The following is a 26,385-nucleotide window of genomic DNA, read 5'->3' on the forward strand; positions in this document are numbered from 1 at the left end:
CTCAGGAGGCTGAGGCAGGAGACTTGCTTGAACCGAGGAGGCAGAGGTTGCCATGAGCCAAGATCATGCCACTGCTCTCCAGCCTCAGTGACAGAGTGAGACTCTGTCTCAAAAAAAAAAAAAAAAAAAAAAGAAGGCATCTCCCAAGCAGAAAGCAAAGTCTACTCACTTCTTTGGGGAGAGAGGAAGAAAATCCTGGACACGAATTGAGCATCCTCTTTGGGCACCTGCCTCAACAACTTCACACAGATTATCATCTCATTTAACTGAGGTTGGATCTGCAAAGGCAGCTTGGCTTGGCAGAAAGAGTGGGAGCTTTGGAATGAAGGCCTAGATCTCACCATGGCTCTACCACTTGGTGCTATTTTTAGCAAGCAGGCAGTAATAATCATAATACTCTCAGCAGGTAAGCTTCATCAGGTGCTTATGATGTGCCAGACATAGTTCTAAGCCCTTCATATCTTTTTTTTTTTTTTAATTTTTTTTTGAGACGGAGTCTCGCTCTGTCGCCCAGGCTAGAGTGCAGTGGCCGGATCTCAGCTCACTGCAAGCTGCAAGCTCCGCCTCCTGGGTTCACGCCATTCTCCTGCCTCAGCCTCCCGAGTAGCTGGGACTACAGGCGCCCGCCACCACGCCTGGCTAGTTTTTTTTTTTTTTTTTTTTTTTTTTGTATTTTTTAGTAGAGACAGGGTTTCATCAGGTTAGCCAGGATGGTCTCGATCTCCTGACCTCGTGATCCACCCGTCTCGGCCTCCCAAAGTGCTGGGATTACAGGCTTGAGCCACCACGCCCAGCCCTAAGCCCTTCATATCTATTAACTCATCATTTTAAGAGTTGTATTATAATTTCTCTTTGCAAATGAGATAACTTCACCCAAAGTCAACAAAACCAATAATTGGAAGAGGTAGGATTTGAATCTATACAGGTACGACTGACATTTGTGAACTTGTTTAGCTGCTAAGTCTCTATATCCTGATTTCCTTTGGAAGAATTACCTCTGCTCCATGGTGTGTGGTCCTGGTGGGATAGTTAATGCACGTGCCCATTTTCTCATAATGAAAGGCAAGCAGGGTCCCTCAAAGCTCCTTGCACCAGATCCTTGTTTTTACACTAAAGCCAACCAAACTGTGTCCTCAGCCAACCTAATCAGACTGCTTACCTGGCACTTTAAATCTTGAATTGAGGAAAGCAAGAGTGGAAGAAGCAGATTGAATGCTTTTCAGGTGACAGTGTTGAGTGGCTCATGATACAGAAATCTCTTGGTTTCCCAGGCTTCACTCTGTCCCAAACCCACTCTCCAGCCTTCACTTGAATCCTCTGAACGCCAACCCTTTGCCAGTTCCTTCCAGTGATTTCTCTTTTAAGCTAGCCAAAGTCCATTCCTGCCCCTGGAACCCCCCAAAAAACCCACTTGATTGAAGAAGTTCAGCTCCATTTGTGTTCTGAGGCAACCTCTGGCTGCTGTCCTTCTGTACATAGTCGTCCTTGCTTTGTATCTCTCAAAGAGAATGCTTGCTTCCTCAGTTTACTTTCCACCAGCTTTAAGTTTCAAGCCTTACTGCTTGCTTACTGCTTTAACCACTTCCATAGAGTGTAGGTACATACTAGATGCTCAGTTAATATCTGTTGAAATGGTATTCAAGGTAAAAGGTTGAGAAGTGAAGATGGTTTGGAATTTTGTTGTTGTTGATGCCTTTATTGTGGGAGTGCCCTGTGCTAGGATGGATCTGAGAATGATTTTTTTGTAATTCTGAAATAAACCCCTATGTCTCCCCTACTCCTAATCTTTCCACAGCTCAACACCACATACAGGATAAGCATTTGTTTAATTTATTTATTTATTTTCGAGATGGAGTCTCACTCTGTCACCCGGGCTAGAGTGCAGTGGTGCGATCTCGGCTCACTGCAACCTCTGCCTCCCAGGTTCAAGCGATTCACCTGCCTCAGCCTCCCGAGTAGCTGGGATTACAGGCGCCCACCACCACACCTGGCTAATTTTTGTGTTTTTAATAAAGATGGGGTTTCACCATGTCGGCCAGGCTGGCCTTGAACTCTTGACCTCAAGTGATCCGTCCACCTCAGCCTCCCAAAGTGCTGGGACTACAGGCATGAGCCACCGCGCCCGGCCCTAGGATAGCATTTATAACTAAAAGCTTTCGTGTGACCTAGATCAAGGGTAGGAAAACTTACTGTCCAGAGCAAGATGGTAACTATTTTTGTCTTTGTTAGCCATATGGTCCCTGTTGCAGTTACTCAACTTTGCCGTTGTAGTGAGAAAGCCACCAGAGACAATAAATAAACAAGGGGAGCTAGCTATGTCCCAATAAAACTTTATTTATAAAAACAAATGGCGAACTATAGTTTGCCAACCTCTGATACAGACTCTTGGTCCTTCTTTAGTCCAGTCTCCCAACATGTCCTCATCTTACCTTGTTTTTCTACTAGATGAAACTTTGACTTCAGGATTCAGATCTGGTGTCACTTCCGTAACACGTCTTTCTTGGAATGTACTGCATCATTCCTGGAAGGTGGAAGATCTCAGTTAATAGGAAGACCTGAACAAACAAGTCATCTTCTGTAGTGGAATGAGCGTGAACTTGAGAGTCAGATCTAAGTCTAAATCCCAACCCTGCTACTCACTTGCCTTGAAATATTGTCCAAAAAGTCTTTCTTGGGCTGGGTATGGCATCTCTCGCCTGCAATCCCAGCACTTTGGCAGGCCGAGGCAGGCGGGTCACTTGAGGTCAGGAGTTTGAGACCACCCTGGCCAATGTGGTGAAACCCCATCTCTACTAAAAATACAAAAACTATCTGGACCTGGTGGCAGGTGCCTGCAATCCCAGCTACTCAAAAGGCTGAGGCAGGAGAACTGCTCGAACCTGGGAGGTGGAGATTGCAGTGAGTCGAGATTGTGCCATTGCACTCCAGCGTGGGTGACAGAGTGAGACTCCCATCTCCAAAAAAAAAAAAAAAAGTTTTTCTTGGAGCTTCATTTTCCTCTTACATAAAATCATAGGCTTTTAGGGGGAAATAAATGAGGTGAAGGTTGTAAAACACTTAGCAATGTGTGTAGCACATAATATCTATATGGCTCATAGAAGCGTAATAGTACTATTATAATTATTACATTTTATTATGCATTATCATCTCAGAGGTTCTTGCGAAATCTATACTTATTTAAAAATGGTGATTTTAGCTATTCCTGGTCTTTGTTTAAATGCATCATTCTCTGTCGCCTCCCTTCTTTCAGATGCTTTAGGTAGAAGTAGAAAGAGGAAAGTGTTAAGAGTTTCTTCCAAAGGACATGGGAAGATGTTCTGGTTGCCTTGTTTAGAACTTCCAGGGTCTGGAGTTGCAATTTTTCTGGGTTAAGTCACTGCTGAAGCTCTCAGAACATTTTATCTCTCAAATAAAGCCACTTGGGACTGGTAGGTCCTGAGAGCACAGATGCAGGATTCCTTAATGCCCTTTGGAACCCCATCCCTGTGAATTCAGCGAGCCGCCTTCTGGCTTGGAGATGAAAGGAAGATGAATAAGATGATTCTTACTAGATCTGGGATCCCAAAGCTCTGGCTTTCGGAAAAGTGAAATATTCTTTGCTCCAGAGGGCACATAACATGTTCCTGGCCCATTGAAGGGCTGTCCCTCATAAGCAGGAGCTCAGCGCTTACCCTTAAAATGCACTTCACCCAGCTCACCGTCTCATGAAGGCCAAAGCTGGAACAGCCTTAGGTGTCACCACATTCCAGCGGCCCTATGCTAACTGTTGAGTGTGTAGGCATTCTTCTTGGAAGAAGGGTTAAAGCTGTTACCAAGTCATTGGAGGTATGCCTGGCCCTAAGAAGGGAAAAGGATCACTGACTAGTCCCAAGGCATCATTCAGATGGGCGTGTGAGGAGTCTCTACCAAGTTTCTCTGTGTTTAGTAATACATACTCCTACCTTGCCCATCAGTAAGGAATTTATAATCTACTAAATTTATTTTTTAAAAAATATTGTTTCTACCAAAAGACATATGCAAAAAGACGTAGAGCATAATTGTGCATATAGATAAACATTGGAAATAATCCAAGTGTCCGTCAACAATAGAATGGATAAATAAATCAAGGAATGGATAAATGATATTGCACAGCAATAAAAAGGATGAACTATCAATACATACAACAGTAAGGATGACTTTTATCAATATAATGTTGAATGAAAATCGGGCCGGGTGCAGTGGCTCATGCCTGTAATCTCAGCATTTCGGGAGGCTGAGGCGGGTGGATTACCTGAGGTCAGGAGTTCAAGACCAGCCTGGCCAAAATGGTGAAACCCTGTCTCTACTAAAGATACAAAAAAAATTAGCCAGGCATGGTGGTGGGCGCCTGTAATCCCAGTTACTTGAGAGGGTGGCAGACTGAGGCAGGAGAATTGCTTGAACCCAGGTGGCGGAGGTTGCAGTGAGCCAAGATCATGCCATTGCACTCCAGCCTGGGCAACAAGAGCAAAACTTCGTCTCAAAAAAAAGAAAAAAAAAAATTAGAAACGAGACTGCATACTGTAACATACCACTTTTATGAAACTCTAAAATAGACAAAATTAATCTATGGTGATAGAAGTTAGAAAAGTGGGCCGGGCGCGGTGGCTCATGCCTGTAATCCTAGCACTTTGGGAGGCTGAGGCGGGTGGATCACTTGAGGTCAGGAGTTCAAGACCAACCTGGACAACATGGTGAAACCCCATCTCTACTAAAAATACAAAAATTAGCTGATCATGGTGGCGGGCACCGGTAACCCCAGCTACTCAGGAGGCTGAGTCAGGAGAATCACTTGAACCCGAGAGGGAGGCACAGGTTGCAGAGAGCTGAGATTGCACTCCAGCCTGGGCAACAGAGTGAGACTCCATCTCAAAAAAAAAAAAAGTGGTTACCTGTAGGTAGGCACAGATTGGAGGGGCAAGAGGGAGACTTCTGAGTTACTGGTAATATTCTGTCTCCTTATCTGGGTCATAGTTATGTGAATCTATCCGTCTATCCATATGTAAAAATTTATTAAACTGTAACCTTAAGAATTGTACAGTTCACTATATGTAAGTTATACCTCAATAAACAAACAAAAATAAAGAAAATTGTGATAGACTTTTAAGACTTGAATTGTTATTTAAGCTCTTTATTGTACATATGGAATTTTCAATAATATCAGTTTTTGGTGTTTCCAAACAGGATATTAGTCTGAAGAAATAATCTCTTTTTCTCCCCTGACACTTTTCAGTTTTATTTTGATTCTCTCTCTCTCTCTGTTTCTTTCTCTCTCTGAATTTGCTCGTGGATCTGATCCAGTCCTGAAAGACACTTTGAAGTCAGACAGCTTATCTGTGCTTTATCCAGCCTCTTCTGGGGAATACTGGACAGATAACAGGGTTGTCTCTAAAGAAAATTAGGTTTCATTCACCAGTGGGGGCCATTCTTAGGAGAAGGATGTGCCTGAGCTAAGGGAAGGTCCCAGCTCTGATGTCACTTCCTTCAGGAAGTCCTCCATGATTGATGGAGGCAGATTAGACGCCTGTTCTAGGAATGTCACAGCCCCGGAGCTACCAGGGGGAGATCAGTACCATATACTGTAGACAACATCGACTTGGCCATCAGCCAGGCTTTGAACTTCATTCCTGTCTCTGTCACTTAAGCTCCCTACATTTTATCTTTTTTTTTTTTTTTTTTTGAGACAGAGTCTTGCTCTGTCACCCAGGCTGGAGTGCAGTGGCACAATCTCAGCTCACTGCAACCTCCACCTCCCGAGTTCAAGCAATTCTCCTGCCTCAGCCTCCTGAGTAGCTGGGACTACAGGTGCCCACCACCACAGCTGGCTAATTTTTTGTGTTTTTAGTAGAGATGGGGTTTCACCATGTTGGCCAGGCTGGTCTTGAACTCCTGACCTCAGGTGATCCACCCACCTCGGCCTCTCAAAGTGCTGGGATTACAGATGTGAGCCACCACACCTGGCCACATTTTCCATTTCTATAAAATGAGTGTAACAGTTTCTTGCAGTTGGTTGTGGAGTTTAAGTGAGGTAATTTTTACAAAAAAAGAGAGCTCTCTAAATGTTTATAAATTAAAAGAAAAATATCTCCTAGCTCAGGGCTTCCCAAGCTTCTCTCAAGAAAGTACCACCTCATAGTTTTTTGTCAATTCCATGTGTATTATTAGTATTACTTTTTATTGATTGATTTTCCTCAAACATATTAACTTGTTTACTTAGATGGTCACTGTAGCTTTATCCTAAGCAATACCTACATACAATAAAATTGCAGATTTTTGTCCTACTGATATTTTACTGCACATTAAAATGTGTAATAATATTAGTATCAACACCAGAGGGAAAAAAAAGAAGAAATTCCAAAGATTTAAAAATATATATATGTAATTACTAAAACAAAATATATATATTGCCTAAAATTATCTCTAATATGTCCATGGTTGGTGGATATTACAGAACTTAGAGAAGTTTTGCTAGTTGAGAGCAGAGGCTCAAACCTGAAGTTAGTCATGCTCTCCTTGTCGATATTGTTTCATTGTTACTTTTATTAACTTTTTTCTCTTCAAAAACATTTTTTACAGCATTTAACAATTTTTTAATTTTTATTTTTTTAAAACAAAGTCTCGCTCTGTCACCCAGGCTGGCGAGCAAGGGTACGATCGCAGCTCACTTGCAGCCTTGACTTCCCTGGCTTCAGCTAGCCTTCCACCCCAGCCTCCTGGATGGCTGGGACCACAGTCATGTACCATGATGCCTGGCTAATTTTTATATTTTTTGTAAAGATGGGATATTGTTACGTTGCCCAGGCTAGTCTTAAACTCCCGAGCTCAAGCAGTTCACCTGCCTTGGCCTCCCAAAGTGCTGGGATGACAGGCGTGGGCCACCGTGCCTGGCCAACTTTTTCATTTACATTCAGATAAGCTGCTTGGCATGCACAGAAATCCTCCCTTAAAATCCATTTTTAGCTACTCAAACACATGAATTTTCTGCCACTAGAAGTTTGAGTACACATACCACAAGCATACCTCCATAGATTTCACAAGTGCCTCTCACAAACCAAAGGGGCAGAGAGGACAGAAAGGGCAAACCAGAGGCATGAAGAGGAACCAAATCCCAAAGAAAAGGTTGATTGAATTCTAGAGACTGAGATCCCAGGGAAATCATACGAGGGTCCTGGTAAGAAGAGGGTAAGATCAGAATTACAGGGTGGGGCCGGGTGCGGTGGCTCACACCGATAATCCCAGCACTCTGGGAGGCCGAGGCTGGTGGATTGCTTGAGCTCAGAAGTTCACGGTTCTACCATGTTGCTCAGACCAGCCTGGGCAACATGGTAAGACCTCATCTCTATTTTAAAAAACATGAATAAAATAAGTACAGTGGGAAGACACAATGCGGTTCCAGTTATTTGTGGCTGTATGACACATCACAGCACTCAGTGAGGCAGAAACTCCGAACAACAGTAGTGCTTTTAGTATCTCTGTGGGTCAGGAAGTTGGTGGTGGGCTCAGCTGGGTGGTTATGGCTCAGAGTCTCTTCTGTGCTGACTAGAGCTGGACCTCCAGGTGACTGAAGCAGCTGGAGCCCACCACCACCTCTCTCTTTTCATGCTGTCTCAGGCCCTCCCCATGTGTCGTGGGCTAGGCGGGGCGCCCTCACAACGTGGCAGCCTCTGGACGATGGGACAGCTGAGGGGAACTGAGGCCTTCGTGCAAATAAGGGGTGGGTTGTATCGTCTTTTCTGATGTAGCCTCAGGAGTCACACAATGTCCCTTCTGCCACTTTCTGTTGGAGACAAGCGAGTCACAGCCCTGCCCAGATGCAAGGGGACGGAAATCCAACTCCACCCCCTGATGAGGACGTGACACGTTTGAACAGATCAGGTGGGAGACTGTTGTGATCGTCTTCAGAAACCACAGCAAGCGTGTTTGTGTGTGTGTCACCCCCCACACTGGAAGGCCTGTCACCCCCACACTGGAAGATGTGTCTGTCACCCCCAAACTGGAAGGTGTGCCTGTCACCCCCACACTGGAAGGTGTGCCTGTCACCCCCACACTGGAAGGCGTGTCTGTCACCCCCCACACTGGAGGGCATCTGTCACCCCCACACTGGAAGGCCTGTCACCCCCACACTGGAAGGCATCTCTGTCACCCCCACACTGGAAGGCGGTTCTGTCACCCCCACACTGGAGGGCATCTGTCACCCCCACACTGGAAGTGATGTCTGTCACCCCCACACTGGAGGGCGTCTCTGTCACCCCCACACTGGAGGGCGTGTCTGTCACCCCCACACTGGAATGCGGGTCACCCCCACACTGGAGGGCGTCTCTGTCACCCCCACACTGGAAGGTGAGACCTTCAAGGACAAAGACTCCATTTCCTCCCGGTGTCCCTTTTGCCCACACAAGACCTAATATGTAGTCAGTGCTCAGTATTTATGGAAGACTCTATTGGTGACCCAGAAAAGGCTCACAGAAAAGATAAGGTTGATTGTGCTGAAACCACACCCCCTCCCTACCCTGGGATAGCACCAAGAGGCGGGTGGGAGCTGAGTTCTGGAAACCTGCAAAAGGCTTGCAGAGTCCCCCTGCGCCCATGTCTAGGAAGATCGGGAAGTGGTGGGAGGCAGGAGCAGGTGTGAGTCTTATAGAATCTCCCAGCGCCCGTGTCTAAGAAGATTGGGAAGTGGTGGGAGGCAGGAGGCAGGTGTGAGTCTTGTAGAATCTCCCAGCGCCCGTGTCTAAGAAGATTGGGAAGTGGTGGGAGGCAGGAGGCAGGTGTGAGTCTTGTAGAATCTCCCAGCGCCCGTGTCTAAGAAGATTGGGAAGTGGTGGGAGGCAGGAGCAGGTGTGAGTCTTGTAGAGTCTCCCAGCGCCCGTGTCTAAGATTGGGAAGTGGTGGGAGGCAGGAGGCAGGTGTGAAAGGGGACCAGCTCTTCAGCCCGGTAACAATGGTGGGCATCTCGCTCCCACATGCCAGTGATCTGTTTAGTACTACAGGGACGCTGCAGTCCATATCCCAGGGACAAATGTTCCGTATCCTCCCATGACATCTCTTGGGAACGTGGAGATCAGCCCTTGGGTTCATCTCCACCTGCCTCCCTTTGTTCTCCTCCCAGCCCTGATCAGTCACCCGGTTCCAGGTATTCTAATGTCTAAATCTCACTCAAATCTCTCCTTTTGTGTCCATTCACATTGCCTCTGTCCAAACTCGGAATGCCCCTGGTTCCCCACTCTCCTGCCATCACTCCTTCTGCAAACTCGCCCGTCTCGGACCTAAGCCTGACATGCGGCTCTTCTGTCCACACTCTCTCTTTTGAGGGGCTATCTAACTCCTCTAGAAGCAATGGCCAAGTCAGGTGTCTATTCCGGAGCCTTTATCCAGGTATTTCCCTGATGGCAATCCTGATTTTTCCACTGTTTCCCAAACATTTCCTCTGCTTCATCAACAGCCCTTGCCTGAACTCAGGACACAATCGTCACATGCCTGGATGTTGGGGATCAAGCCCTAGGTGACCTGCCCACTGGTCCCTGCCACTAGAGGCTGCCCCTATATCCGTCTCCACACTAACTGCCAGAATGATACGAAATCTGAATCATGCCACACCCATGTTTAAATCTCCTCAGTGTCTCCCCCAGTTTTTCTGCATCTTAAAATACGTGTCTGTGGATATGTGCACATACATATATAATGCGTGTATGTATGTATGTATACATGCACACACCTGAAAAATATAAGGACATGCACTACATATTAAAAATACGGGCGGAGCACAGTGACTCACGCCTGTAATCCCAGCACTTTGGTTGGGAGGCTAAGGTGAGAGGATCACTTGAGCTCAGGAGTTCAAGACCAGCCTGAGCAACATGACAAAACTCCATCTCTACAAAAACCACAAAAAATGAGCTGCATGTGGTGTGCACCCATAATCCCAGCTACTCAGGATGCCAAGGCGGGAGGAGTGCTTGAGCCCAGGAGGTCAAGTTTGCAGTGAGCTGTGATTGCACCACTGCACTCCAGCCTGGGCAACAGAGTAAGACCCTGTCTCAAACAAAAAAACCAAAAAATATAAAATCATCTCTATGTGGTGGGATTATGGATGACATATATTCTCCATTATCCTTTTCTCTGTATTTTAAAGCGTTTCCTCCTGACTGTTCTTTTTATTGTGTTTCTAGTTTTTTAGTGTGTGTGCATTTTCTCTTCTGAACTTCACCAGCTGCTTAACAAGTTCTATTCAAATGTCTCATTAAAAGTTTCATGGGAATGCAATTTCCAAATGTATTCACTACAGGCATGTATGTTATCTTCAGGATCAGAAACAGGCAATAATTACTGTTTTTATATGTATATATACACACACACACACTTTAAGTTCTAGGGTACATGTGCACAACGTGCAGATTCATTACATATGTATACATGTGCCATGTCAGTGTGCTGCGTCCGTTAACTTGTCATTTACATTAGGTATATCTCCTAATGCCATCGCACCCCACTCCCCCCACCCCATGACAGGCCCCGGTGTGTGATGTTCCTCGCCCTGTGTCCAAGTGATCTCATTGTTCAGTTCCCAGCAGTTAACAAATCATGTTTTCTGCCTCCTCAGAGTTAACTTTTTGATGCCAATGTAGCAGCTCAACGGGCAGAAATAGAGCCAGGTGCTTTGGGACTCATTAAAACCCCCCTAACAACCCTCCTAGGGACCCTGAGAGTAGATGACACCGTGTTTTTTCATCCATCCAGGCAGGCTGTGTAATTATGATCAATTTATTCAACCCATCTCAGGGCTGGCAAGAAAAAGAGCTTCTTTCAGGGAGAGAAAAAAAAAAAAAAAAAAAAAGCCAAAGGAGAAAACCGCCTTGGGTCACAGGCAAGAGGGGTTTGGGAATTAATCAACGTGAACCCGTTAGAGGGAGTGAAACAGTGAGATGGCAGGTGGAGAGCTGCACCGGGCTACGGCACAGAGTCGGCCTTGGGCACTGAGGCCGGTTTGGTTTTTGGTTTTTTGTGTTTCTGTTTGCTCGTTGGCAGCAGCGGGCAGCAAACTTTCAATCCTGTGGCCAACTGGGCAAAGTCTTCCCACCACAGGCAAATCCGTCACTTCCCTCCCCACTCTCCGCCTTGGGCGCTCAGCCGGCTATTGTCCACGCTTTGCTCAATATTGACGTTCTTGGAATTGTAGATTAGATACCACTTTGTGTATTTTTTGGACTATCTAAATATTATTCAAAAGCTTTCCTCACGAAAATGGAAGTTCCTTTCCTGTTTCCAATGGGAGCAGCTTTAACAATGCAGAAAGCCCAAGTCTTCCTGAAGATTCCTCTCCCTCAATTCTCTTCTCCTCACTATAACCTTCTCTACAGCCTGGTGTCGATTTTCACATGCTTGCATGGACAGGCACGCCGACGCTCACACGCCTGCACTCACGTGCCTGCACGCGCACACCTGCACTCACGCGTGGTGCACTCACACACCTGCATCACGTGTACCTGATTTGCAAATGGGACCACGTCATGCTTATGGTTAGGTAACCTGGTTTTTCTGTTACTTCATTATCAATTAGTTGTGGGCATTTTTCCAGAGCAGCAAATGAAGATCTACTGTATTCTTTCTCCATGGCCATATACTGTTCCATTCTATGAATACACCACGCATGTATTCACTCACTCAGCAAATACTTAAGGGGCATGTAACATATGCTAAGTACTGTGCAATGCAATGGTGAAGAAAAAGTAAAAAATACATTCCTGGAGATATGGTTGTAAAGAAAAAGTGATACAAAATATAGTTCATCTCAAAATCTGGGTATTTGGTAAAAATAAAAGAAAGAGAAAAGATATATTCCACTGGAACTTTTAATGGGATATTTGAATAGAATTTGTTAAGTAGCTTCTAAAGTTCAGAAAATAAAGTGCACACACACACCCCCCCCAAAAAAAAAACTGAAATAAAAAGAAAAACAGTGAGGAGAAAAATGCTTTAAAACTGCAGTGATTGAAACAATGGTTTACTTGAGCAAGGACACATAAGTAGATCAATAGAACAGGAAAAAAATTCTGAAAACACACCCACATATACAGGAAGATATTGCACATAATAAAAAGCCACATTTTACAGCTCATGTCCTTTAACAGATAAAGAGATAAACGGTGTGTCATATTTATCCAACCTAATAATCCTCAACGAGAAAACAAATGAATTCTTGAAACAGAGGTTACTAGGGGTGAATCTCCAAATTGGAATTCCCAGTGAAAGAAACCACACTAAGAGAGGACGCACAGAGTGCACAATGAGATTTATTTAACATTCTGAACAGTGCAAACTAACTTACAGCAGCCGAAAGCAGATCAGTGACCGCCGGGACGTGAGGAAGGGGTGGGTTGCACGGACCCACGTGGAAACGTTTGGGATGGATGGGATTTGTTATGTTCATTGTGACAGTTGGTTTCACAGGTCCACATGGATGTCAGCACACGATAAATCACAAACTGATAACACGTGCCATTTACTGTACCTCAATTATACCTACATAACATTGTAATAAGGAAATACATGTTTTAAAACTCACAGTCGTTGCATCAAAGGTCACAATCAACAGAGTGAAAGCAACCAATGGAATAGAATACCGTATTTGCGCTTCACATGTCTGAAAAGGGGTTCATAGCCAGAGTATATAAAGAATGCATAACTCATCGACAAAACACTAACAACATGGTTTTAAAATGGGCAAAGAACTTAGACATTTCTCCAAAGAAGGTCTACACATGGCCAACAGTCACAGGAAAAGGCACTCCACATCACTAATAATTAGGGAAATGTAAATCAAAAACACACCATCGCTATCAAAAAACAGAAAATAACAAATTTTGCCAAGGATGTGGGGAAATTGGAACCTTTGTGCGCTGTTAATACACAAGGAAAACAGCATGGCAGCCCCCCAAAAAATTAAACATAGAACTACGATATAATCCAGGAATGCCACTTCTGCGTATGTACCTCAAAAAATTGGAAGCAGGAACTCACACTCCTATGTTCATTGCAACGTTATTCACAATAACTCAAAAGTAGGAGCTCCCCAGGCGTTCATTGAAGAAGATTCGAATAGATAAAATATGGTCCATCTGTACAATGGAATGTTGTTCCCCTTTCCAAAGGAAGGACATTGTGACACGTGCTACAAAGACCTCATTTGACACCAGAAAAAATAATATAATGTTAGCAGTTTATCCTAGAATTTGTTACAACTAATAGGTAAGTTGATGAAAACCTTGGTCTCCTAAAATTGTATAATAGATAAAATAGGCTATACACTAATTAGAATATAATTATATATAGCGACCACAGTTTATGTAATACTTCAGGACTAACAACAATGATTTGTATAATAATAAAATATTTCATTATAAAATTTGAATATACCATTCCAGGAGAGTACAAGAAAAAAATGCCAGATCGTGTGAACCATCATATGAACCACCAAATTTAGCTTCACACTAACAGGAGAGGAAGCCTTATTTAAAAAAAAAAAAAAAAAAAAAAAAAAGACGCTTATTCACTGGTGTATCAGTTAGAATAACCTTTTTTTGTTGTTTGACGCTTTGGTTATGTTTAATGTCAGACAGAAGCAGAACTATTTAGCTGTATCTGTTAGAACAAGATCTTTTCTGCCATCCGCCGGACATCTGTCATAACTATACAAATTAACTACAAAATCATTCTAACCTTACATTTTTAACATAAGCTGGGTGTGTATGATGCTAGTGGCACCGGCTTAGACACAGCCACCTTGCCCCGTGCAAAACCTGAATTGACAAAGAGACACTGCATCCCTACTTTCTCCAGTTCTCATCCATGCAGATCTTCAACTTCTTATTGTAAGAGAAAAAAAATGTATTTAGTGTCTATAACACAGGATAACTTCTCCCCACGGGTCCTCATTCTGTTGACATCCCAACATTCAAAACTGTTCACCTCAGTCCTTGTTAATATCACAACCCTCACCTCCAGCCAGTGTGTGTCTTGCCAACACACCGATGGGAGCCACTTGTTCACGTTCCTTCACTGGGGTGCACAGACTGCCACCCAGGTGGTCAGCTTTCTGGAATTTTCCTGTTATTTGCATGCTTTATTTGGTGCATGGGATTCTTTTACAAGCTCTGTGATCCTGTGGACAAGAAAGTACCAAGCCACTACTTCCATTTCAGGTGTTCCAACCTTTCTAGGTGAGCTGTATTCTTGGGGTCCACAAATTTCTCTTTCCATCTTTTTTTCTCTACCCCTCCACCCCCGCATCCCACCCACCTTCCGAGGCCTTTTTTTTTTTTTTTTTTTTCCTGACAGGATCTTGCTCTGTCCCCCAAGCTGGAGTGCAGTGGCACAATCACAGCTCACTGCAGCCTCAAATTCCAAGGCTCAGGTGATCCTCCCACCTCAGCCTCCAGAGTAACTGAACCTATAGGCTCACACCTCTGCAAGGGAAAGGAACAGGGCTTCTGTGTCAGTTACCAGTCAATTGCCTCCCAGCTTCTAAGTCCACAGGTTCAGTGCCGGCCCTGCAATGACGGAGCTGTCCTGGCTCCTTTGCAGAGAGCGCAGTGCTAAGATCTGCCACTAGAGGGGGCGGGAGGGATATCCCAGGAGGAAGAGGCGCCACTGCGCCGCCATCTTGTCTTTCTTCTTGCTCCTGTTATGGCCTTGTCAGCCCTACAGGAATGGAGCCCCCTGGCCTGTTCACGGCCCTAGCTCCTGCCTGTGACTGCCTCACCACAGGCCTCTCCATACTCCAGCCACCAGCCTTGGCCCCTGGACCCCAGAGGGCTGCCTCCTATTTCCCTGGTGACCATGGTCCCACCCTTGTCCAACCAGAGGCCTCACCCAGACTCCCCCATTGAGGTTCATACCTCCACTGTTGACTTGCTCTTTCCTTGGGATTATTAAAAGTTTGACCATGTTTGATGTTTGTTTCTTATCACCCCACAGCTGGACAAGCTGATAAGAAAACCTGGGTACTCCCTCTTCTAGTGCCAGTGGGGAGTTCAAACCCTGTGCAGTACCCCTGGCTGTGGCCCATACCCTAAGCACCATAAAACCCCAACCCCAAACCAACCTGCTTTCTCTGCCCTCTCCAGCCATGTTCAGACCAGCTTGAGAAAGCCCACTCTGCTCTCTTCAGAAATCCTGTTATGTAATAAGCTTCATACCCTCTTGGAGTGTGTGTCTGTGTGTCATCAGTGTGAACATTCAAACCCAATTTTGGGTGGCTGTAATCCTTTTTCTCCAGGGCGGCCCCAACGTTTGCGTTGTTACAGCTTCTCACCTGCTTCAGCCAGGTTTGGGTAGGTGCACCTGAATCCATCAGTTCTCCTTTTTCTCTCCCAGAAAACCATAAGAGAATCTTGATTGCTCCCATATCCTCTCTTACCCAGCACCCTCCAATCCATTATTACTTGACAGGCATGTTGAGCTTTAACTTAAGTAAACCCAATTAGGCTGCTGCATTATTTAAAATTTGTCAATGGATTCCCATTCCTCTGAGAAGGCAGCCTCCCGAGTAGCTAGGACTACAGGCGCATGCCACCACGCCTGGCTAATTTTTTGTATTTTTAGTAGAGACAGGATTTCACTGTGTTAGCCAGGATGGTCTTGATCTCCTGCCCTCGTGATCCACCTGTCTCAGCCTCCCAAAGTGCTGAGATCAGTGGTCATTTAGTTGAATAACTTAGGCTGCGTAAAGCACGTGGTCTTTTCACTAAAAAGAATAGAATCCATAGAAAATAAAATGTAAATAGTGTAACAGCAGGATTAGATTTGCTCACTTTCATACTCAATATGGCTGCCATGTGATAATGGGTGGAAGGCCATTGGGTAGGAGTGGATGTGGGAGAAATGAAACACTCAGTATAGTATTCTGGGTAAGAAACCAGAAGGATTGAATATTTCAGATGCGCTTATCAGACACCGGCCTCAAGATGCTGACTTGAGCAGTAAGAGATGGTAATATTTCGCTCAGTGGATGCAAAGCTGGAACCCAGAGGAGCCTCCCTCCCCATCACTCAAATGAGAGTCCATTGACGAGCAGTCTGTACCTCACGTGGAGCCTGTCGCTGAATCAGACCCTGCATTTTAACAAGATCTGAGGGTGAATTATATGCACATTAAAAATTTGAGGGCCACGAGGTTACAGTAAATGAAGCAGGATGCTAGAAATTTCTTTTTTCCTGTACACCACTGATTTTCAACCTTTGTTGCACATTAGAACCACCTGGAAAACCTTTTTAAACCTGATTTCCAAGCATTAACTCAACCTGGTATCTCTTAAGGGTGGGATTCAGGCATCAATATGTTTCAAAACTGTCTGGGGTTGGAGAAAGGGAGTCTCTCTCCAGCAGGTCTTTGCCATCTTATCCTTAGGAGCAGCCAGCCTTAAATCCTCTCTCTCAGGGTGCGCTGTCTATTCTGCACTTAACTTTCAAAATATTCTTATTCCTTTGCAATCAGTTACTCTATGCTACATCTCTTTTGCTGTGTGTCTATTGTTTACGTTCCTTTAAGAAGACAAGAACCGAGGTCTCACAACAGTGAACTTTAATAAATGAATCCAGCCTGTTCACGAAGTGACCTTTTGGGAGTTCTGAGGATCACTGGTCTCTGCCTGTGAGCTCAACCAGCCGTTCATAAAATGCCTCCCGAGACCAGCAGCACCAGCATCACTGAAAATGCAGATTCACGGGTTATTTAAAACAAGTAAAATCTGAGAAATTGTCACCAAGAGGAGCCTAGGGAGACGTGACAACTCAAGGCAAGGTGGCGCCTTGGATGGAAAAGAAGGAAGAGGAGGGTATTGTGTGAACACGAAGGAGGTCTCAATAAAATATGCACCTTAGTTCACAGCAATATATAGAGTCAGCTCATCGCTTGTGGCAAATGTGCCGTACTAATGAACCATGTTAACAGTGGGGGAAATGGTGTGGAACATTGGCCAACTCTATGGACTTTTGAAAGGTATTCTAAAATGAAATCTGAGGCCAGGTGTGTTGGCTCATGCCTGTAATCCCAGCACATTAGCAGACTGAGCCAAGAAGATCACCCAAGATCAGGAGTTCGAGACCAGCCTGGCCAGCATGGCGAAACCCTATCTCTACTAAAACTACAAAAATTAACCAGGCGTGGTGGTGGCACACCTGTAATTCCAGCCAGTCAGGAGGCTGAGGCAAGTAAATTGCTTCAACCTGGGAGGTGGAGGTTGCGGTGAGCCAAGATTGCACCACTACACTCCATCCAGCCTGGGTGACGGAGGGAGACGTGGTCTAAAATAAAATAAAACGGAGTCTGTTTTTTAATGCACACTCTAAGGCCACACCCTTGATCTACTATATTGGAAGCTCTGAGATCAGGGCCCACACTTTTGTAGATTAACAAAGCCTTCAGGATATGGTACTGTCATTAAGACCAACTAAGTCACTAAGACCAGAGACTCCGAATGCCTCAGTAGTTCAGGAGTCAAATCGGGAATTTAGAAGTTGCCAACTTTAGGCCACAAAATACACTACCTGGGGCAGGGAGATACACAGGCAGAGCAGAGAGGATTCGGGGGACAGTGAAAATACCCCCCACGATACTCCAGTGGTGGATCCTCATGAGGCCTTTGTCCAAACCCACAGGATGTACGACCCCCAGAGCGAGCCCTAATGGACACCATGGACTCTGGGTGCTGGTGATGTGTCTGGGCAGGCTCGCTGATGGAACAGGTGCACCGCTCTGCTGGGGATGCTGGAGGGGGAGAGGCTGTGCCATGTGGAGAGGGAGTCTAGGGGAACTCTGTGCTGTCCACTGAGTTTCCCTGTGAACCTAAAACAGCTCTGAAAAAGAAAGTCTAGAGCCAGGCGTGGTGGCTCACACATATAATCCCAGCACTTCTAGAGGCCAATATGGAAGGATCACTCGAGACCAGGACTTCAAGACCAGCCTTGGCAACAAAACCAGATCCCATCAACTACAAAAACTTATTTCAAAAAATTTGAATAAAATAATACTCATAAAGCCTAATACAAACAATACAGGATGCAGTGGCTCACCGTTGTAATAACTCTTTGGGAGGCTGAGGCAGGCAGATCATTTGAACTCAGGAGTTCAAGACCAGGCTGGGCAATATGGCAAAACCCCCTCTTCAAAAAATACAAAAATTAGCCGACATGGTGTGGTGTGTTCTTCTAGTCCCAGCTACTCCAGTGGCCAAGACGACAGAATTGCTTGCGCCTCGGACATCAAGTCTTCAGCGAGCTGTGATTACGCCACTGCACTCAAGTCTGGGTGAAAGAGTGAGACCCCATCTCAAAAAAAAAAAAAAGAAAAGAAAAGAAAAAGAAAACAATACAGGATACCCAATAGAAGCTGAGTTTCAGATAAATAATAATCTAGAACAAGCTGATATTTTAAAAAATTGTTTATTTGAAACACAAATTTCCCCAGGCATTGTGTATTGAATCTGGACACCCTACTTTGACAATTTTACTTTACAGCAAAACAGTGGGTAATAGCATGTCAATCAGAAGGCTCAGTTTTTTGTTATAAAATACTGAAAAACTAATTAAACTAATTAGATGTTTATTGAAAGAACAACACCACAAACCCAATAGGCATAATGAAACAAAACAAAACTCGGTGGGGAGAATGAATATTTCCTCGGACATCCTGGCGATTCCTACCTAGGGCACTCCCTCTGTGTGCTGGGTAGCTGTGCACCTGTGTTATCTAATAACATCAGTGAAAAATCATCCTTCACATTCTCTGGGTGCAGTGGTTTCTGGATGTGTTTTCTGGTGGTATCTTAACGTTTCAGGCCGACGAAAGGCTCTCGAACACTTGGAACACTGATAGGGTTTCTCTCCGGAGTGGATGAGCTTGTGCTCATTCAGGTTCTTCCTGTAGGTGAAAACTTTCTTGCAGTCTTTACATTTGTAGGGCTTCTCTCCTGTGTGGCTCCTCTTGTGACATTTCAAGGAGAACCTCCTGTTGAACCGCTTCTGGCAGACGTCGCATGTGTAGGGCTTCTCACCAGTGTGGATTCGCTGGTGAATGCGGAGGTCTGAGAGCTGCATGAAGCACCTTTCACAGACATTACATTGAAAGGGTCTCTCTCCTGTGTGTGATCTCTTGTGGATGACTAGCTTGGAATTACACATAAACCTCTTATTGCACACACCACATGCAAAGAGCAGCAGTTCCTTGGCTTCTTGGCCAACAGGCTGACTGCCTGCGCCCGCAGGGCCTGGGGAATGAACTGGATTGATCTCAGCTTGTCCCAGGGATTCTCTGTTGCCCACAGGTGTGGCTCCTCCTTGAGGTTCTTCTTGGGAAATGAAGGTGGCGTCTGGTTTGCTTCTTTTGGGGCCTCTGAGATTCGGAGCCTCTCCACTGTTCCCGCTGTGAGTCGAAGCTTCTCTCTCCACAACGCAGGCAGAAGGTGTGTCAGCATCCGCATTTTCCACAGAGGCTCTTTTTTGGGGTTCCTGCCCCTCCTTAGCTCCCACCACACCTGCTGGAAGAAGGGATTCCACACACAACAGTTAATAACGCGTATATTCAATACACCAAACTCGTTGCAGCCAAACACTGACCTTGGCTAACAACTTCCCCTCAACCTCAAGACTAAGACGTTGGACCGTAGGTCTCTGGAGAGTGGGGGGTGTAGAGGCTTTGGCAGCTGAGTGCCCACTCCCCAGACATGATAATGCTGGGCCCCCAGACCCACACCCAGGAAGAGAGGAGCTAATATTTCCGGGTCCAAGTCTTCATACTCACTGGGACCGTTTGGAAGCTGAGGCTCTGGGGATGTAAGTCCTGGGTTCTCCTCCCTGTCTACGTTCAGACCCTTCTCCAAGGTCCGCTTGGGTCTCAGAGTCTTTGGACCTCCTTTCATGACATGAGTCTCTGGCAGTCGGAAGTCCTCCTCCTGACAACGGAAAACCAAGAGCAGTGACTCCGCGTCTAAACCGGGGGAAGCACGGACACGTCTGTCCCCTCCTGACTGGATGCACCAACTCTTCTAATGACACAGGCGTGGAAATATGTGCAGACTTCCCGTGGACCACCCCCTCACCCCCAGTAAACATCACCACCTCACGTCTGAGTCTGTCCCTAATCTGCACCCTCCATATTCTAAATCAGCTCCTGTGCCTGGTGGTTTTCGCCCTTTGGTTCTCTGAGCATATTCCTTCCCGCCGTGCCAACGTCTCCCTGCCCCTGAGGCTGGAAGGAGCATGACTCTAGGTGGAGGCCCCTCAGCCCTGGCACCACTGGCATTGCGGCTGCTTCACCCTCCTGGAGGGGGCGCTGCTGTGCAGAGCAGAGACCCCGCCTCCACCCTCTAGATGCTACTAACACCCCACCACCCCCGAGAATGCCAAACAAGAACGTCTCCAGACATGGCCATGTGTCCGGAAAGGCATAATCACCCCAGTTGAGAAATATTTCTCAAATTAAGAAATCAGCAGTCTGAGACAGTGGGTTCCTTGCTGAATGACTTCATGAAATGTCTTTGTGGAAACTAGGTGGGGAAGGGATCTTCAGTTCATTCATCTGTGCCAACTGCCTCCCTCACTTCACTGAGACCATTTCTTACCCCTCACCCTCAATGCTAAAAGCTCTCATGGTGGAGAGAAAAGTAGATGTAGCTTCCCTCTCTGTGATGGCTCAGGAATGTCTAAGGATGTAACACATACATGGGAAATGTCTCTATTCTTGTCCTGTGCCAAATCTGTCAATCAGTCCAGTGGACACATGATTTCCTCCTATTCCTTCTCCCACCTCTGCCCAGACACCAAGACCTCACACACTCACCTGCCTCCTGGACGGCGCAGGGACCCTGGGCAGGGTCTGCAGCTCTCGGCGGGCCTGGCCTTCCCCCGGACACATCTGGTTCACAGAGGAGGCCCGCTGGCTGGACATGCCTCTCGGATCATCCCTGATACTGGTGGGGGCTTCAGCTATCTCAACATCTGAGTCCTGCATAAGATATTCCTTTCCCTGGAAGGTGACTACAGACTGTAGAGGGAAAAAAGACAATCAGACTCACTATGAGAACCTGAAAGTAGCTCTCATATTCCCTGGGTCCTGCCATAATGCTCACATTGACTGTAATTAATGTTCAAATCTGCCTTCCTGATGCAGAATCAGCTCTTTGGACACAGCAATCCTGTCTGAATGTTTTTCTTCTCTAGATAAGTACATAAATATGAGTCCTTTGGATGAAAGGGTCTCTAAACCAAAGAGAAGGCAAGGAGAAATATTCTGGGTGAATCCCACTCAATTGGCCGATGGCAGCTCACCTTGTGTTGGAACTTAGGGGTTCATTTGGGGACCTGGAAACAGATCCCTGGATCTCTGATACCAACCACTTTCCCTGCCTCAGGATGGGACTTCTGGACCCCCCTTCAGTTCACTCTAATGCCTCCTTCCCTACGTTCCAATGTCTTTCTTTCATGTTGGCTTCACACAGTGTGTAGATCTTTGTATCCCCTCTGCCTGTCCATCGCTTACACCAGGAATTGGCCATCTCAGCACAGCTGATATTTGAATATGGATGATTATTTGTCATGGGGGGTTGTCCTGAGCTTTGGAGAATACTTAGCAGCATCTCCTGTCCTCCCCCTTGTGACAACCAAAAACTGTCCCCAGACACTGCCATGTGCCCCTGATGGGCAAACTCTCCTCTACTTGGAAGCCCTGACCTAGAGCAGCCCCTCGGGTCCTCTCCAGTCCAGGTGCACCGTGCAGCCCCCATCCCAGCTCCCCTCCCCTGAGCCAATCAGGAGGGTCCCACTCACCCATTTCTTGGGTCTTCTGTGATTTCGTAGCAAGTCCTCCAGGTCTTTGCAGCTCTGCACGTCGTTCACCTTGACTAAGACCTGGAGCTCCTGGGGCATGGAGATCATGAACTGCTCCATCACCAGCATGTCCAGGATCTGCTCTTTGGTGTGGAGGTCGGGCCTCAGCCACAGATGGCACAGCTCAGTGAGTTTCCTCAGAGCCTGGATGGGGTCCGACTCCTCCGGGCAGCTGAACATCCTGAAGTTCACGTGAGAAATCTCAGGGTCCACATCGTGATTTCCAAGTTGAGTTTCTGAGGATGCCATAGACCGTGGCAGCTCCAACCCAGGTCTGTTGCAGGGTTCTCTCTGACGCCATGACGATGTGCAATTTGCAGCCATATCTAATGGAGAATATTCCAATCAGTCTCTGAGAAAGCTCTCCTAGTAGCTGGTGTCTAACTGCGACCTATCTACATAGGCCTCCTTTGGTTTTCCTCAGTAATAGATTCACTGTTCAGAAGTCTGCAAAAAAAAAATCATGAGCCCGATCAGTTTAAGCTTCTAGTCTATCCACCCATCCCTTCCAAAACCCTCATCCAAATCCTGGACGCCACTTCTTCAGCAGCATCGAATTCAGCACAGTGGAAATCAACCCACCCTGTTATTCTTCCAGTGTCTACACCTGACTATATGTTCTGATTTAAAATCTTAATGCCCCCTGGATCCTGATCTCCAGGAAATCATTGTGCAGAAGTGGAATCAGTTTTGTTTTTTTTTTTTTCAGTTGGAACAACATGGTTCCCAGCTGTAAATTAAATAGGATAGTTATGTAAAGCTGCTAAAATCTGATGCAACAATAACTTAAGTTCTTCACGTTTGCCTGTCCAGACAAGATCCAAGGTAAAGCCCTTCATCATAATTATGCACAAAGATAGAGAAAAAGAGTTACAACCTACAGTTTTTCCCCAACACCTTTTCTTGTTAACCCCAGGACATTTGTTTGCTCCAGGGAAGGGAGAACTTTAAGTAATCATAAGAGAATTCAAGTCCTACACAGATATTGTTATTTTGGTAAAATGCACATTCATAAATTTCATCATTTTTACCCTCTTCAAGTGCACAATTTTATGACACTAAGACATGCACCATGCTGTGCAACCATCACCACCATCTAGTTCCAGAATTATCTCATCACCCCAAAAGGAACCCCATCCCCATCAGTGATCACCCCCTGCCCACCCACCCCAGCCCCTGGCAATCACTAATCTACCTTTTGTCTCTAAGGGTTTCTCTATTCCTAATCCCATCTCAGAAAATGGATTTAAAGTCTAGTGCTCTATAAAATGTTCAGGAAGTGAAGTAATACAATAGAAAGATTTTTTGAGGCTGGGCATGGTGGCTCATGCCTGTAGTCCCAGCACTTTGGGAGGCTGAGACGGGAGGATCACTTGAGGTCAGGAGTTTGAGACAGCCTAACCAACATGGTGAAACCCCGTCTCTACTAAAAAAGACAAAAATTAGCCGGGTGTGATGGCATGCGCCTGTAATCCCAGCTACTTGGGAGGCTGAGGCAGGAGAACCACTTGAATCCGGGAGGTGGAAGTTGTAGTAAGCCGACATCATGCCATTGCACTCCAGCCTGGGCGACAAGAGCAAGACTCCATCTCAAAAAAAAAAAAAAAAAAAAAGAGAGAATGATTTTTTGAAATTTGGTTCTCAATGTAATTTCATTAGGCAGGAGTCACTGTGTGATACTCTCCAGGCATCAATTATCCAAGTTCAACAGCTATGAGAATGCAGCCCTGCCTGCCTTCCTAGCCACAGGTGGGGGAAGCAACCTGAAGGTCTTCAGAAAGAAGAAAGAATTGACAGGAGGGTCTCAGGAAAGGTCACTGGAATCCCGAAGGATGGAAACCCTATGCTTCCTGGAAGGAATCTGAACAAGTGCAGAACAGAGACAGCCAGGGAGACAATCGGCAGAGGGGGAAGACAACCCAGGAGACAATATTTGCAAATCACACATCTCACAAGCAGTTCCTATGCAAAACATTAGCAACTCAAACGACTCCATAGCAAGAAAACACATAACCCACTAGAAGGAGGGCAAGGCGCCTGTGTGGACATCTCAGATGAAGACATGTGAATGGCCAGCAGGTCTAGGAAAAGGTGTTCATCATCACTCATCTTCAGGGACATGCAAATCCAAACCACAAGGCTCCCCTCACGCCTGCTAGAGTGGCTGTTCCCAAAAAGACACATGGAACGAGTGTTGGTGAGGATTTGGAGGAGAGGGATCCTCTGTGCCCTCTGTTGGGATGTAAATTAGAGCAGCCAATATGGGAGACAGTATAGAAGTGCCTCAGAAAATTAAAAGTACAACAACTGCATGCTCCGGCAATCCCGCTCCTGGGCATGTACGCAGAGGAAAGGGAATCAGGACGTGGATTCCAAAACAGTGAAACTCTGGAGGGACAGAGGGAGGGAAGGTTGAAAACCTATCCATCGGGTACTCTCCTCACATCCTGGGTGATGGGTTCAGTCATACCCCAAACCTCAGCATCACTCAATATACTCATGTAACAAATCTGCACAGGTACCCACCGAATCTAAAATACAAGTTAAAATCACTTAAAAAATTAAAAAAGAAGTAGATGATATAAATAATAATTTTTAAAACCTAGTGGACTCACAGTAGCAGTTAGTAGAATGTGGTTACCAGGGCTGGGGTGGGGCTGGGGAGATACAGGTCAGACAGTACAAATTTCAGTTGAGGAAATGAATTCAAGAGAATCCGACATGGTGCCTTCAGTTCATAACAATGTATTGTTTACTTGGAAATTACTAAAAGAGTAGATTTCTATCAAATACTCTCACCGCCAAAAATGATTAGTACATAAAGTAAGGCATATGGATATTAGCTCAATTTAGCCATTTTACAGTGTTTATATCCTACAAAGCACATTATGCTGTACACCACAACTACATACAATTTTTAGTTTTCAATTTGAAAGCAAATTAATTTTTTTTTGAAAAAAGCATACAAATATGAGAGAGAAAAGAGAGCCTAAGATTCTGGATTTAAAAGTGGCTTTGCCACAGGGTGCCTGCTGCTGCTCGGGAGGCTGAGGCAAGAGGATCCCTTGAGCCCAGGAGTTTGATAACAGCCTGGGCAACGTAGTGAGAGCCTGTCTCTTAAAAAAGTGGTTTCATGTTCCTAGAAATCGCCGTGTATTCACTCTCAGTTCTTTTCCCATTAAAGCAAGCAATGGAACACGGGAAAGAATACAGGCAGGTACGCAGGTTAGTATTCAATTCTGGGAGTATATAGCACACAGGACACCCAGGTAGGGACACTTAGCTCAGATTCTCATTGGCCTAGTAGGTTGATGCCCATTCATTAATGGCTTGATTTTACCCTGTGGAAAGGGAAAAATCCAGTGACACTTTTTAACAAGTGGTGTGCGGCCGGGCAAGGTGGCTCACGCCTGTAATTCCAACAGTTTGGAGGACCCAGGTGGGATGATCGCTTGAGCCTAGGAGTTCAAGACCAGCCTGTGCAACATACCGAGACCCCAGCTCTACAAATAAATTTAAAATATAGCTGGGTCTGTTGGCAGGTAGGTGCCTGTCGTCCCAGCTAGTCGGGAAGTGAAGTCCCACCAATGGCTAGAGACCAGGAATTCCAGCCAGCCTGGGCTATGAGCAAGACCCCGTCTCTAAAATGTAACCTACCCACGAAGAGAAAGTTAATATTATTCTGTAATATTAATATTACAGAAGGGTTACATAACAAGCCAGAGCTAACGGTGGGGTGCAAAGGAGACCCGCTGCCTTCACGAGATCTCCAAGCAAATGCATGAGAAAATAAACCCAAATCTTTCTGAAACCAACCCCCCCGCATGCCACCTCCTAAGCCCCGCAGACATCGCCACTGGACACTTGCCTCCTTCCCGCCTTCTGCCTCCAACTTCCTTGCATCTGGCATGCGCTCTCCAACTGGCCTGGAGCTGAACTGCCTCTATTTATGGAGAAGCGGAGGGACTCCAGGCCCCGTTTCCTGTTCCCTGCGCCGCCCCATGATTGGTTTAGGGCCATGTAATCCGTTTTAGGTGATCACCGTTGATTACATTTCCCGATAAAACTCCACCCATAGGAAATTAATGTATTAAACATGCCTACTGTGCAAAAAACATAGGTTTTCCCGCTCTACTCAATTATTTGTCATATTGCTGAAGTATTTGGAGACCTCAGAAAATATAGATCCGCAAGGGTTTTTTTTGTTTGGTTTTGTGGTTTTGCTTTGTTTTTTTTTCTTTCTTTCTTTTAGCTTTTTTTGAGACAGAGTCTCACACTGTCCCCCAGGCTGGAGTGCAGTGGCGTGATCTCGGCTCACTGCAACCTCCGCCTCCTGGGTTCAAGCGATTCTCCTGCCTCAGCCTCACAAGTAGCTGGGATTATGGGTACACAGCACCACGCCTGGCTAATTTTTGTGTTTTTAGTAGAGACGGAATTTCACCATGTTGGCCAGGCTGGACCTCGTGATCTGCCCGCCTCGGCCTCCCAA

General features: G+C 45.7%; 2 protein-coding genes across 18 annotated transcripts in view; one reads left to right on the top strand and one right to left on the bottom strand.

The window, feature by feature from the left end:
• LOC103235352 (zinc finger and SCAN domain-containing protein 5A) overlaps positions 1-26,385 on the top strand; it is an 86,415-nt gene that overhangs the window by 41,229 nt on the left and 18,801 nt on the right. The window lies entirely within an intron of this gene.
• On the bottom strand, positions 18,783-22,277 carry LOC103235571 (zinc finger and SCAN domain-containing protein 5C-like). The gene is made up of 4 exons (XM_038006385.2): positions 21,837-22,277; positions 20,851-21,054; positions 19,813-19,963; positions 18,783-19,549 (listed from the first exon to the last, which is right to left on the bottom strand). The coding sequence occupies exons 1-4, from the start codon at positions 22,218-22,220 to the stop codon at positions 18,783-18,785; spliced, it is 1,506 nt and encodes a 501-aa protein (XP_037862313.2). The 5' UTR covers positions 22,221-22,277.

Source organism: Chlorocebus sabaeus, chromosome 6 (genome assembly GCF_047675955.1).
Source record: "Chlorocebus sabaeus isolate Y175 chromosome 6, mChlSab1.0.hap1, whole genome shotgun sequence".
Lineage (NCBI taxonomy): Eukaryota > Metazoa > Chordata > Mammalia > Primates > Cercopithecidae > Chlorocebus > Chlorocebus sabaeus.

Excerpts from the sequence above, each read along its gene's own strand:
- LOC103235571 (XM_038006385.2), bottom strand. The coding sequence starts at position 22,220 with ATGGCTGCAAATTGCACATCGTCATGGCGTCAGAGAGAACCCTGCAAC. Across the intron at positions 21,055-21,836 it reads ACAGAAGACCCAAGAAATGG|TCTGTAGTCACCTTCCAGGG; the intron begins GTGAGTGGGACC and ends TTCCCTCTACAG. Across the intron at positions 19,550-19,812 it reads TCAGCTTCCAAACGGTCCCA|CAGGTGTGGTGGGAGCTAAG; the intron begins GTGAGTATGAAG and ends CCCTTCTTCCAG.